General features: G+C 32.4%; 1 protein-coding gene across 1 annotated transcript; it reads left to right on the top strand.

The window, feature by feature from the left end:
• Positions 1-9,832: 9,832 nt before the first annotated feature.
• On the top strand, positions 9,833-13,878 carry LOC119836156 (39S ribosomal protein L38, mitochondrial-like). The gene is made up of 5 exons (XM_038361410.1): positions 9,833-9,852; positions 11,676-11,865; positions 12,228-12,351; positions 12,998-13,149; positions 13,867-13,878. The coding sequence occupies exons 1-5, from the start codon at positions 9,833-9,835 to the stop codon at positions 13,876-13,878; spliced, it is 498 nt and encodes a 165-aa protein (XP_038217338.1).
• Positions 13,879-14,603: the final 725 nt, after the last annotated feature.

The following is a 14,603-nucleotide window of genomic DNA, read 5'->3' as shown; positions in this document are numbered from 1 at the left end:
TCACAAAAGGTTCAGAATGGTCATTAAAGTTTGCAAGTAGCACATACCAATGTTTTGTAAGATCATCTTGGTATGAACGTGTGTTTTTAGGTATACTTCCAAACCGGCAACAGCTCCACAAAAGCTATAACAGCTTTGTGAATGCTCATGGGCAGTGGCGTTGCCTCACGTGACCCACTTGCTCGGTTGCCCGCTCTGTTAATAAAAAAAAAAAAAAAACCAGGACTTTGCTCCAAGCCAAATTAAAATGATCCCAAACATTCAAATTCTTAACTTATGTCAATGAGTAGAAATCCAATAAAAAGGCTGTAAATCATATATATGTAGTTTATAGGTATAATATAAACTCACCTCTACTTGCATTAAATGACACGGCTCTGTTACCAATACTAAATTAAATCCATGAAAGGTAAGCCATACGGTTTGGAGTAAAATAGTGGCTGTGTGATCCGCTGAGTACTCTAGTAAAATGATTATAATTTTATAAATTTTATAAAATTTAAAAAGTTCTAGCTTTGTTGTTATATTGGTTTGAATTAAAGTAATTTTATAAAACAGTCAGTTGTATTGTGAGAAAAACTTAGCTTGAACTATTATAAATTGGAGAACAAGAATTTTCAGGTGAAATTTTCGAGAAAATTTTTAGTGGGTACGCTTTGAAAACTTACGTAAATAAGTGATAATATAATAAGGAGTGATCACTAAGTACAACAAGAACGAAAAGAGAATAAATACGAGAAGGGTTCCAAAAACTCTATTGATATCTTGCTCATCATTGCAAATATCTTCATATATATGCGCTAACGCACGAATAGCCTTGTTATAATATTCCTTATCTGTAATAAGAGGAATAATATAATTTAAATTCATTTATAATGTAACTATTGAATATCCTATCATATTTTACAGCAATTTAAGTTAATCAAATTAACTTTAGAAGCTTAGTCCTTTATAATTGAACATTCATATCATGAATATTCGGATATAATTAGATTTACAGGTAAAATTGCATTTGAAAATATTAACTGGTGTACACTTCGACAGGAATTGGGCCATCTAGCACTGGGCAAGGTACTACACCCATAAGATACCTTATTGGGGAGCCGGAGCCCCGTATCCCTTTCCAGTCACGTCCTGTATTCATTTCATGTATCATTTCTTTATCCAATGTCGCTTGAAGTTAGCACTCTATTTCCAGAAGCATAAGGTCTGCAATTGGCCTTACGCTTCTGCAGATGTTCATGGGTGGTGGTAGCTCTTTTCTCCAACGACCCACCGACTTTGATATAGGGAAAATTGTTCAAAGCGGTATTGCAATATTGTTAAGCGCTATTTTCTTCTGAATATAATTTGATCTTTATATTAACGTGCATTTAATTTTACACCATGAAAGAGTGAGTGAGTGAGTCACCTGATTCTTGGAAATGTTCGTATAATGTATCGATAGCCTTATTAATTTGTTTTACAGGTAGCTTTTTGTTTGCGTCATTATTTCTTTCATTTCTTTCTGCCTTTAAACCTGGAACCAAATTGCACCTCAAAACCTGTGATCTATTATAAAACCTGGGTATATAATATATAGGATAGTAGCTAAATAGATCTATCCACATTTTTTAGCAGCACAACAGCCGCATTAACACACAGAATCTGATGATTTATTCCTAAAACAAGAAATCGATAAAGTTTTTTTCTTATTCCATCGTCTTACAAGTCAATCAGGCTGTTGGTCGTTCTATCAAAATTTTTATTTTAAGCGCAGATTATAAAAAAAAATTCTTGCGTCAAAATGTAGAGAGAGTCATCTTGTACATACTTATCTTATGTAATATATATTCCAGCTCGTCATTACACATTTTTAAGATATTTCTCAGTTGCAGCGCCGTTAATGAAAATTGTAGCTCAAGAAGTATTTGAATAATGAATTCGACATAAAACAGGGAGTACATATAAAACGTTTTTACTGAAACATATGAGATATCTTATTAATTTTAAAATTTTCATCATATCTCTATAAATTGAAGACAAAATCCGTCCTCATAAATAAAAAAAAATAAACGGAAAAATTTACTTTGAGTGCAAAGTGACAATAATGAACATAATACGCACATAAAATGAGCTATACAGATAAAATACTATCAGAATTAGACATTATTGTCGCGTTATTTCGAAGAGGTAGCTAATTTAAAGGTCTGATAGCTATCCAAATAGTTAATTCAAGGTTTATATCAATCGGGAATCCTTTTCATCAGCCCATGTATGTTCACACTGCAGGCACAAGTCTCATATGAGGGTTTAGGTCCTAATCCACCACGCTGGCAAAGTGCGGGTTGGCAGATGACACATGTCGTCGAACTTTTGATTCTAAGGCATGCCATGCTCGCACGCACTCGTAATCCCAGCTTTTCATGTGGTATCACATATACGTAATGTTAGTAGTTAGATTATAATGATAGGCTATAAAGTTAAATCAGAAAACAACTCATATGCCTAAACATATAACTAAATATACACAAATCACGTTGTTTGTCCGCGATAGCCCCTAAACTTCTCCACCGCTTTTAAGTCTGCACACCATGTGCAGTTTGATTCAACTTATGAGATAGAATAGTTTATATTTATTCAATTACGATAAATGACTACCCGGGTGGAGCCGGGACGTGCAGCTTTTATATTATAAAACATGGGCAATGAAAAGTAGAAAAAAAATAGAACAAATATTACTTACTGTTGAGTTTGTGACGATAAGCCTCATCAACATAGGAGTTATAATCGATCACAATTAATATTGCTATGCTAGTAATAAAGTAGAATAACATAGCATATTGAACATGTAATGTGGGATCCTTTTTCTTAATAACACCCAGTTTATATTTTATCTACAAAGTAATTATATTTGTTAAACTTCATACTAAATTGCCAATATTTAGATTGTAAAGTGGTAACTGATTATCTGTAATGTATGGTGGGGATCATATCTATTCTATTAAGATTAAACGACATAATATGACTATAATTATATATTATATTATATACAATAATCTGTAGACGTCATCGTCTGACAGCCGTTCATTCTTCTCTCTCATTTCATATTTCTCTCGAATCAAGATTTGTTTTTTTTTTTTGAAAACCCGGTATGACATCTCCCAAGGTTTAGTCTAGCTTTGAAGGAAGTGAGGTATACAAATGTTCTATACACAGATATACGTAAAGTATATAGTCAAAAGAAATTAAAGAAATGTATGGATGTAATACAATTAAAACAATTAAAGAAATTTATGACTATATCTGAAAATGGCCATAAATTTCTTTTAATTTAGCAGTGTGTGGCTAAAGATTTGCACGAATGTTTGTTGTAAGAAACATCTACCCACATCTAGTTGCGGCTAGTGACTTCATCCATTGCACCCTTCTATCATCATCATCATCATCAGCCCTTATATGTTTCCACTGCTGGGACGCAGACACTTCTATATATATATAAATATATATATACTTAATTATTTTATCTCTTACCTCGTCCATACGATTTAATACATTAATAATGCATTTCAACCGTTCGGGTGCTTTAAAACAACCTATTCCAGTAATTGTCATAAGAATGGTCAAATTACAAATCCACGTAAGTGCGGTAGATGGCGTATTTGCACGAAGAGAAACTTCCGCATTGGCTAAATCTATCCCGAAACCAGTTAAAATGACAGCATCTACAGAAAAAAGAGCATAAAGACCAAAGGATCTTATGTATTCAAATACTGAATCTAAACTTTTTATTTCTGTAACCCAGGGACCGAGCCCATTGACTTTCGCTCTGTTTCTGCGTTTATAACCATTATTTTTCAACCTTATTTAATACCTCATTCCCATTTACAAGATAATAAATAGTTAATGATATACTTACACATAATCAAAATAAATACTTTACTGTATGTAACATATGCTGATGAAATTCTCAGGCCTCTTGAAGTAAATTCAACGGGGGCAATCCCTAAAATCCTCGAAAATTTAAATAGAAATTTTAACGGACTATTTATTATATTTCTATGTTTTTCCGGATACACTTTATACGCCATTTTTATCAGCCTTGACGTTTCGACCACTGCCTGAACTGGTATGATATTTTTATACTGTATTTTTGGGACTCATGTGACTTTTAAGCCCTTCGTATTATAAGGAACATGGATGAATAAATAATGATTTTCTGGCAATGCCACACAAATGAGGGGAATGTCTAACAGGGATGTTTTATTTACTTTTCTTTATGAAATACAGTGGGTGAGGACTGACCATAATTAATTTTATAACATGTGACACACCATTTCCATGTTTGCTTATTAATGTTAGGAATAAACGTTCGTAAATACGCAATGAAAATATTCATGAATAAATTACTATTTCAAGTTCCTTTAGTAATGCCATAGCTATTCCAAATACAGATAAAGAAATAAAAATTGTATTTTGGATTCAGAATTGAAACTATTTGTTTGCACGATGCAAGGTGGTACTATTATTTAGTTTTAGATTCTCAATTCGAAAACTAGAGCCTCCCGTGTAGTCCCATTGGGACTTATTTGGTCTTTTTTGTTTTTGTATTGATTTTGTATTTTTTTTAAAGTAATTATTGTTCAAATTAGGAAGAACTATAATAATCTCAATATCTACAACTAGCTGTTTCCCCCGAATTAAATCTGTAAACTATCAAGATAGAAAATAAGCAAAATTAACTGGAGAAATCCTACCTACATACATATTCAACCACGTGAGCAACGCCGCGGGTTGCAGTTTGTCTTTATAAACACATATTGTCAATGCGAAAGTGTATTTGATAATCTTACCTTTAAATGGTATTTTTTGTATTATGGCAAAATACAGCTGTATATTGCTGCTGTATATTTTTCACTTCAGGTTTTTAATCTATAATGCATAAAAAATATTATCTATCAATTTAAATGTGCATTGAACGTTACGTTACGCGTTTAATTTAGTATCAAACTTGAAATTACTTCACTTTGCTTATCAATGACAATAAAATTTCAGTGTCTTTGTTTTTATATTTTATAAGTATGTTTTTTTTTTATATATATAGAACTCAAACTGCACGGATCGGGCTGAAATTTGGCATGCAGATGGATTTTGTGACGTAGACATCCGCTAAGAAAGAATTTTGATAAATTCTACCCCCAAGGGGATAAAATAGGGGGATAAAAGTTTGTATCATGAAACTAAGACCGCGCGAAAGAAAAACTAACATCCAGTAAATTGATAAATTGAGTGGTAAACATCAATCATTGATAAGAAAAAATAACGTAGCATATTTCAATTTAATTAAAATGAGTCTTTATTACTTGAATACGTAAATAATTGACATTATCTTTTATAGTATGTAAAACGTATGTAAATTATTTTTGATTACGACCGATGAAATGAAAGTCAATACAAAATATGCACGGAAAATAATTTAAATATACAAATTACAGAATAACTTATTTCTCAATTAATGACTTTATCATGACCTATGCTGGATCGCTGATCACTAAACTGGGAATACATTTCGTTGTATATAAAATGTGTTTTGTATGTATTATACATTCATCATCATCAGCCCATATATGTTCCCACTGCTGGGGAATTGAAAAATCAATTTATTTCCTGCACGCTCGCCCGGTCTCGAACCTCGACTTATCGATTTTGAAGTCCGAGGTTCTCACCACTGAGCCACCACTGCTTATTCGTGTTTGTAGCGTTTTCACACAAACCTAATAGACCTAGTACAAAAGTTCCTTCACCTTTAGGAAACTGCAACTCCAATGAGCGACAAGAGCGAAAACAAGGCGAAACCAGGACGAACAAATAGTTTAATAAAAGTATAAATTGAGAGTCGAGTATAAATCAATGTGATTTAATCGATACTAAATATTACGGCAAATGAGTAATAACATTTTAGAAAAGTTTGTAGGTAGGGTAGAGTTTTCCGACGAGTAGGTACCTTTTGTCTTTAATTGGATAATTTATTTATCTGTAAATTTAATAAGTGTCATAGCAACCTTATTACATACATCAATCTAAGGAAAATAATTTAAAGTAACCATTTGCGCAACGAAAAATCTCAACAAGAAATATATCTTTTATCTTATTTTGCAAAGGCTGGAAATATATTTGCCGCCTTTGCAAAATTATTTATAGATGATGTAGGTAATATAAACTTACTGTCAGTAAGTTAAGATAAGTGCGTTAAACCAAACAAACAAACTCTTCAACTTTATAATATTTGTTAATATTAGGATATTAATATAGGATAGATCCTATCCTACTATCCTACTTCCTATCCTATCCTACTAATATTATAAATGCGAAAGTTTGTGAGGATGTGTGTATGTTTGTTTATTGTATGTGTCTCTTTCACGCAAAAACTACTGAACCGATTGCAGTAAAATTTGGCTGGACAACTAGAATAACATATAGGCAGCTGTTTAGCCCGATATTCCTACGGGATACGGATTAACGCGGGTGAAACCGCGGGGCGCAGCTAGTATTTAAATAATAATGTTATATACCTATATAATTTCATTTGTTCATTAGATACAACTTTTCGACAAAATTGGTGTGATATCTGTTTCGTAATAAGAAAAATATGTTTTTTTTTTATTGTTTTGTACGTTATAAAATTTAAAACACAATCCAATTGTTCAAACAACTATCGTTTGAATATTGAAGCGTTCATTTCAAATACCATTTATCTGTTTTATTGTAGTTATTAACTTTGTAATTAACGACTACTATACAAATACTTAGTAGAAAATGTGGATATAATGTACATAGATATGTTTATTTCATTCGAAGGTTACATTAACTATCGATGATGATAACATACGTTTGATGTTTGAAATGTATTTTTTGATACAAAAATAATTATCCTACTAATATTATAAATGCGAAAGTTTGTAAGGATATGTGTGTGTTTGTTGCTCTTTCACGCAAAAACAACTGAACCGATTGCAATGAAATTTGGTACGTCGACAGCTGGACAACTGTAATAACATATAGGCTACTTTTTATCCCGATATCCCTACGGGATACGGACTTACGCGGGAGAAACCGCGCAACCGCGCGCGGGGGGCAGCTAATACTTTGTATATTGGAGGTTATGCAAATGATTAAAAACAAATGGAAGTGAAGCTTAATAGATAGAGTTAATACGAAAAAGAACAGGAGACGATGTCGAAGAAAACTCATAGTGTTATATAGCTTTTTCCATATCAATGTTGCATTCTTTGTTATCATTTACATACATTTATTTCCATATTGTAAGATGATATGCTAAAATATAAAAGGTGTTTCGTTTAAAGGGTCTTGTATCCTTTTTATTACTTTGCATCGAGATATCACAGGTATTTTCGTTTAATTATAATTAATATATTAAGAATACTCAGTTTAGAATATAGTTAGTTATACATATATTATTCAAAAATACTGAATTAACTTTCGAAGGGTGATGATTCTGTTCAACATTAACTCATCATCAACCCATATATATGTTAGCACTGCTGGGGCACAGGCCTCCTATGAGGGTTCAGGCTGGCCAAGTGCGGGTTAACAGATGTAACACGTCGTCGAACTTTTGATTCTTGGACATGCCGGTTTCCTCACGATGCTTTTCTTCACCGTTTTAAGCAGTGGTGACGCTCACCCGGTCTCGAACCCCGACTTATCGATTGAGAAGTCCTAGGTTCTCACCACTGAGCCACCACTGCTTCAACATCAACATACGCAACAATGCAATATTTTAAAATAATTGATGTGGTTTAAATAAAATAAAGTCTTGCTTTATATTTATGAACTCTAAAGTGAAAAATGTGTCGCTACTTAAAAATTATGTAAAAGTGGCCGATTCACGCAAATTCTTGATATTTTCATCTGTAAAATTGTCAAAGAATAAATTTAGGGAAACCATGCCTCTAATCTTTCTAATCTTTGAGAAACACTTCATTTTCAGATTTATCTCAATCGGACATCATGTTTCACATTTTAACATTAGCAATTACCTCGCTCGCTATATCTGAAATACAAGCAAATAGCTGCTGTAATATAAAACCCATCAGATCATTGAAGGAATTCAATGTCGCGGAAGCGTTTAAGGAATATCAAATTGTTAATGATTATATAAAAGTGCCGCCTACCGATTTATTGAAGGTAATCCTACTAATATTATAAATGCGAAAGTTTGTAAGGATGTGTATGTGTTTGTTACTATTTCACGCAAAAACTGCTCAACCGATTGCAATGAAATTTCGTACGTAGATAGCTGGATAGCTGGAATAACATAAAGGCTACTTTTTGTTCCGATATTCCTACGGTATTCGGACTTACGCGGGAGAAACCGCGGGGCGCAGCTAGTACGTAATAAAGATGTTAATTGTTGTAAAAAATGTGTCGAAAGAAATAATCAATTACCATTGCAATGTAGTTTAAAATGTCTTGAGGCGGAAAACATCTCTCACTCATTCTATTTCAGTCACCTCTATCATTATATTTTTTATATTGTTCATGAAAACAACAAATAATATAAATGCTTGTTCTATTTAAATTTAGTGATAATTAATAAGAAATAAGAAATGGGCTGTTATGGCCATGTAATGTCTCCTGTTTCTTTTTCTTCAGACCACGCGGGCGACGACGCATACAACAGCTAGTATATATTTATCTAAATAATGAAACATCATTCATTTATCAACAGGCTGGATTTTCCACGGTGGAAGTTACTCCAGGCACCATAATATCTCCACTGCATACTATGGACTATCCTTACTTATATTACCCTAATGCATGTGATGGTGAACTTTATACAATAATGTTGCTTGGTAAGTATCGTATTTCATTTAATTTTTAGTTTTATAGCATTGAAACGCTTTATAAATGAGAAATTTCGAAAGACCAGGGATCACGGGTGGCCGAGAGGCTAGGCGTTGCTACGGTTTGGCAAAAAACGCTGCTTCGAATCCCGCCTCGTGATCAAACTTTTGCTATTCTTTCAAAATTTCTCATTTATCGCATTTTAATTTATATTGTCACTGCTCAAACACAATAGCGATAAGTTTTATTTGAAACGTGCCGATTTTGCTCAATTTTGCCAGATTCTTTAATAAATCTAATAAATGCAATTATATAAGTAAATTTTGAAGGTTTTTGTGTCATCTTTTTCAGATATTGATTCACCGTCTCCTTCAAAGCCGAGTGGTAGAGCATATATTAATGGTATTATAGTAAATTGTCCCGCTAATAATCTATTTCAAGGTGATATAATTGTACCTCTTACGCCTGCGAACCCTGCCTTGGGCACCGGCCTGCATCGTTATGTCGCTTTAATGTATAGACAAAATACATATATGGATATTTACAGTCCAGAAATTTTATTGTAAGTAATTTATATCTAATCTGTAAGCTATATAACTTGCTGCTTTTCTGGTAACTCTGTGTTCATTATACCTTAGATGCGAGGAAAATTGCATTAAGTCGAAGTGCCGGACATTATATATAACCAGAAGAACTTTTTCACAAAAAATATAATAACCTGAAGATCGATAAATACAACTTTTTTCCTATTATATCATTATTAAAAATTTTCGTCTAAATTTGCTTCGGCGAATGACGATCGCTTTATAAATTACTGTTTCAGACTGGCTCGGGAACGGCAAGGATTTTCTGTTGAAGATTTTGCTTGCAAATACAATCTGGATGGCCCAATAGCTGGCAACTTCTTCCTAGCTGAGAACTCTCTGTGCGAATAATCTTAATATTACATATAAAGGGTGTTCCGCCGGTTGTTTTCATAGACATAATGACCACATTAGCGGAGCGGTATGTGACAGCTTTGCGAAGCTAAGGGTGTAAAAATTGAGCTAGCGAATAAAATGCCAAACAATTTTATATGTCGTTTTGTTGTTTAAGTATTTTTTAACAATAAGCTCCAACATTCGGGGGGACATTCAGTATAAATCAATTATATTACCAGAGTTGGAAAAATTTGTACACTCTGCGAATGAACCAAACAGTTATAATTTAAGCTGATAGTACGTCTATATCTGTCTGTATTACTTCCTTTTCAGATTGGTTTAAGTTTCGTTTAAGTCCCAAACAAAATAAACTGTCCTTGTTAAAGTGTTATACTATTAAATAAAAATATTACAAAATACAAATTTAACTTTGTTGTCTTGGTTTCCTTATCCCTAAAACCAACCAACCATTTAAATAGCACAGGTTATTTTTTGCATTAGACTCCATTTCGTACTGTGCATTACAGGTTTACATAGATGGAGGTAAATGAACGATTCCTATAAAGAAAACCTTTTTAGGCCGAAAGCAGGTTTTCAAATGAATGTGAATAAATGAAAATAAGAAATTTAGATAGCTTTGATAAATAGTGTACACCAAGTCATTAACATAGATCTATGGCTTTTTAAACTCAATTACTATGGTTTTAATGCCACAAAGGCATTTATATATTATGAAAATAACTATAGAACAACCGTTATCAAAAAATTATTGTAACCGAAAAAAGACGGTTCATCCCATTATACTCATTGGTATTAGCTGAATGCCAGCGTCTTGGTAACGCGTTATTTATGCTGATTGAAAAAGGTTTCATCTCAACCTTTTTCAGCAGATAATATAATATATCTATACTAATAATATATATAATAACTATAATATAATATATATATACTATCACTGCACACCCTTATGTTATCTTATAATATGAGGCTCGTCGAGACCTTTTATAAATTTGTGTATTTCGTTCTGTTTATGTAAAAAATGTGTGTGTTTATGTGTGTGTCAAGTAGTCTGTGGGAAGTTAATATATCCGGGATCTGTAACTCTTTATAAAGTTATAAAAGATAATATCAATAAAAAAATTGTAAAAACTGCTAAGTTTGCGCGATAACAATACAAACATATATAATAAATGTTTCCTCTTTATATCATTTGTATAGATATACTCACGTAAGTTCATATCATGAAAAACGCTATTAAAAACTACTTCACTATTAATTTTGATGAGTTTATTTAATGTGTACTCACTGACTGATTAGAAGTATAAAAGCCATGAAAATAATGTGTTGCTTAATATTGCTTTCGAGTGAGTTGTGTACACAACTATAACATATTGTTATATTTCTTGTATTCTAATCGTAAGTAAGAAATTCGAATATCATATTTTTTCAAAAATTGTCTTTCATCATTTTGAGTATATAATTATTGCAAAATCTAAGCGATTTTGTAATAAACAGCAATATTTATATAATACTTATGTTGATATCTTAATATGAAATGTAGGTATCTTACTCGATTCTAAAACATATATATAAAAACGACGCTTTTCTACTAGCTGTTCCTGGTATTATGATTACATAGATATTCGAGTGAGAGTTTATAGAAAATCGTTTTCCGAGGATCTGTTTTCCTAATAATTTGTAAGGATGTGTGTGTGTTTGTTGCTCTTTCACGCAAAAACTGCTGAACCAATTGCAATGAAATTTGGTACGTAGACAGCTGGACAACTGGAATAACATATAGGCAACTTTTTATCCCGATATTCCTACGGGATACGGACTTACGCGAGTGAAACCGCGGGGCGCAGCTAGTCTTTTTTACACATATAAACCTTGTCTTTCTCCTTACAGTTTCCACAACATGCTGTCTGTTATAACAGCCGCTATTACCATAACAATTGGCTCAGTGTACGCCTTCGACGGTTGCTATAATTTGGGCGATGTGGTACAGCCAAAAAAAAATTTAAGCGTGTCAGAGGCTTTCCAGGCTTATAAAATAGTGCCAGACTACATACTTACCGCTCCGGAGGATTTGTTGGTGGTAATGTCTAAATTTGAAATACATTCAATCGAAGGATGCAGATTCTATATTATGTCAATTTTTAAGTACTACAGTTTCTATAGAGCTGTATACAAAGAGTGATGTATTTCTTAATTATCTGATAATTTATATTCAGATAATACATAATGAAAGTAAATTTATACAAAAACTGTTTCCAGAAGAACATAATTAATATATTATGTTGAGAAGCAAGTCGTTTTCGCAATCATTATTGAAACAAATTACTGGCATAAAAGTTTTAATAATAAACAAATTTCCCTAAATTGGCCTTCCGTTCAAATTCAATATTTAAATACACGATGTTGTTCTCATTGATGTTTTATTGAAATGTTTTTCCCCAGGCGGGATACGTGGATGTGGACATACGTCTTGGCACTAAATTCTCTCCTATAAGAACCATTGGCGCTGTTTACCTTCGATATCCAAATGGGAAAGAGAAAGAAATGTATACAGTGATGCTGTTGGGTAAGATATAACGAGAGTATGTTTAGAAACTTTTTCAAATTTAGAAATTAAAAACTTTTTAACGTATTTTTAACGCGATTTATTCCTTATATTATTAACCCGACGTTTCGAACACTTAACTGGTCACTTTTTCAAATTTGTTAAAAATTAGTATCTATAATACAGAAGATTCCAAACTAAAAATCATGAAATTATTTCAAACCATTCTTAAGATATATGTGGTACAAACTCGATTCCATTGGTAAACTATGAAACATATAATTTAAATAATATAATAATATTATTGATCATTTTATAAAACCTTTTGTAATATTTCTATTCATGGTGAGCCAAGCGAACTTTACGCTATCTCACTCTCTATACATATCTGTTAAACAAGAATAAGTTTCTTTTAGAAATTAAAAACTTTTTAACGGATTTTAACGCGATTTATTCATTATATTATTAACCCGTCGTTTCGAACACTTTACAGCGAGCGTGATCACGGGGAGACTCTAAAAAGTTTATAATTTCTAAATGTATAATACTCGCGTAAAATCAAACACAAGAAAATACTAAGAATAGGTTTCGTTTGCATAGGACACATGTATCAGCTGTGTGTGGACTTATACTTTCAAATAACGATTCTTAAACGTGTCTTTTTTAGACATCGACATATCAACGGACATGGGTCCAGCTTACATACATGGTATGTTCTTGAATAGCCCTGCAAATAACCTGCTGCAAGGGGATGAGATTGTGCCTTATGTTCCTGTTTCTCCTACGCCTGGCTCCGGATACCATCGATATACAGGCTTGGTATACAGGCAGCCGGAATACCTGAACCCTAACGAGACAAGTTTCTATAGGTTAGTATTAATGTGTAAAAAAACAAATATAAATTATTTGAAACTATGAATTCTGCCAAATAATAACTATAAATAACGAGGTGCACGCCCCGGCTCAGCACGGGAAGTCATTTATCGTAATTAAAATAATATAAAGTTTATTTTAAGTTGGATTAAACTGTATATTGTGTGCAAATTTGATTAAAATTTGTTTGGTAGTTTAGGGGTCCATCGCGGACAAACTGTAACACGTAACTTATATACATATTATACAAAGATTAACGGAGAAAGATTTTTTGAAACTGCTCCAGTATCGGCGTAAAATAAAAATATATATAAATGTTTAAAATTAAAGTTTTTTTTGCTACATGTATGTATATAAAAATAAGTATAAATGGAAAGTATTCAGTCTATTAATGTTATCATAAATGAAGGCCAATCCAGCGGCCCGTTTCCTTTTCCTCACCCTTCCTACTCCATTCCTTATTTCCAGTCATCAATCATTACCTTATCCTTTACCTCTTATAAGCGGGTAGCAAATTCGCAGAGGCAGTACCTCTGCAAATATTCATGGACGGTGGTGATCGCTTACCACCAGGCGAACGACCGCCTCAGATGTCCGCTATAACACAAAAATCTTAGTAGGCTCAAATCTATCCATGAATTAATTTTTATTTTGTTTTTCTAGGTTGGCTCGTGAGCGGGTACGCTTTTCAGCAATGGCTTTTGCCAAACAATATGATTTGATCGGACCAATGGCTGGAAATTTCTTCCTCGCTCGAAATTCTATGTGCAAAAACTGTTTATGGGATTGAATTCTTAATTTTAACCTTTAGAAGCACGATAAAATTTTCAATGAACGTAGTTATCGCCAAAAATCGTCATTAATTTAGAAACTGTGTTTAATAATTTGTTTATATATTATATTATTGAATATTCAATGAACTATGTTATGTTTGTTTCAATATATTTTATTGCAATGTATGAATTGTTTTTATTTGAAAACTAGTCTTTATAGATTTCCTATAAATTTTAAATAGCTAGAAATTAAAATAATATTAAGTATTATGACCCAACTAGACTGACTGTATTGGGTGATATGATACAAATGTCAGCTCATAATCTGTATGTATACCAAATTTCATTAATATCTGTTGAACAGTTTCAGCGTGATTGACGGACAAACATCCAAATAAACAAACTTTCACATTTATAATATTAGTGTAAAGTGTGATACGTTGTGAATATATAATTTGTACAACTCTCCAATTATAAATTACAGGTCATTTCGAGCTCATAAGATGTCATTGGCAAAAACAAAATCTAATTTCAATAGGGCTTTCTTGAAAGATTTTAAAATTGATAATAAAAATTTATAAGTAACCTTAGTCCTCTACTAAGCACATCGTAACCACGTGAGTTTTG

Source organism: Zerene cesonia, chromosome 23 (genome assembly GCF_012273895.1).
Source record: "Zerene cesonia ecotype Mississippi chromosome 23, Zerene_cesonia_1.1, whole genome shotgun sequence".
NCBI classification, from domain to species: Eukaryota; Metazoa; Arthropoda; class Insecta; order Lepidoptera; family Pieridae; genus Zerene; species Zerene cesonia.
Note: the sequence above shows the minus strand (reverse complement) of the source record. Positions and strands in the feature narration are given on the sequence as shown.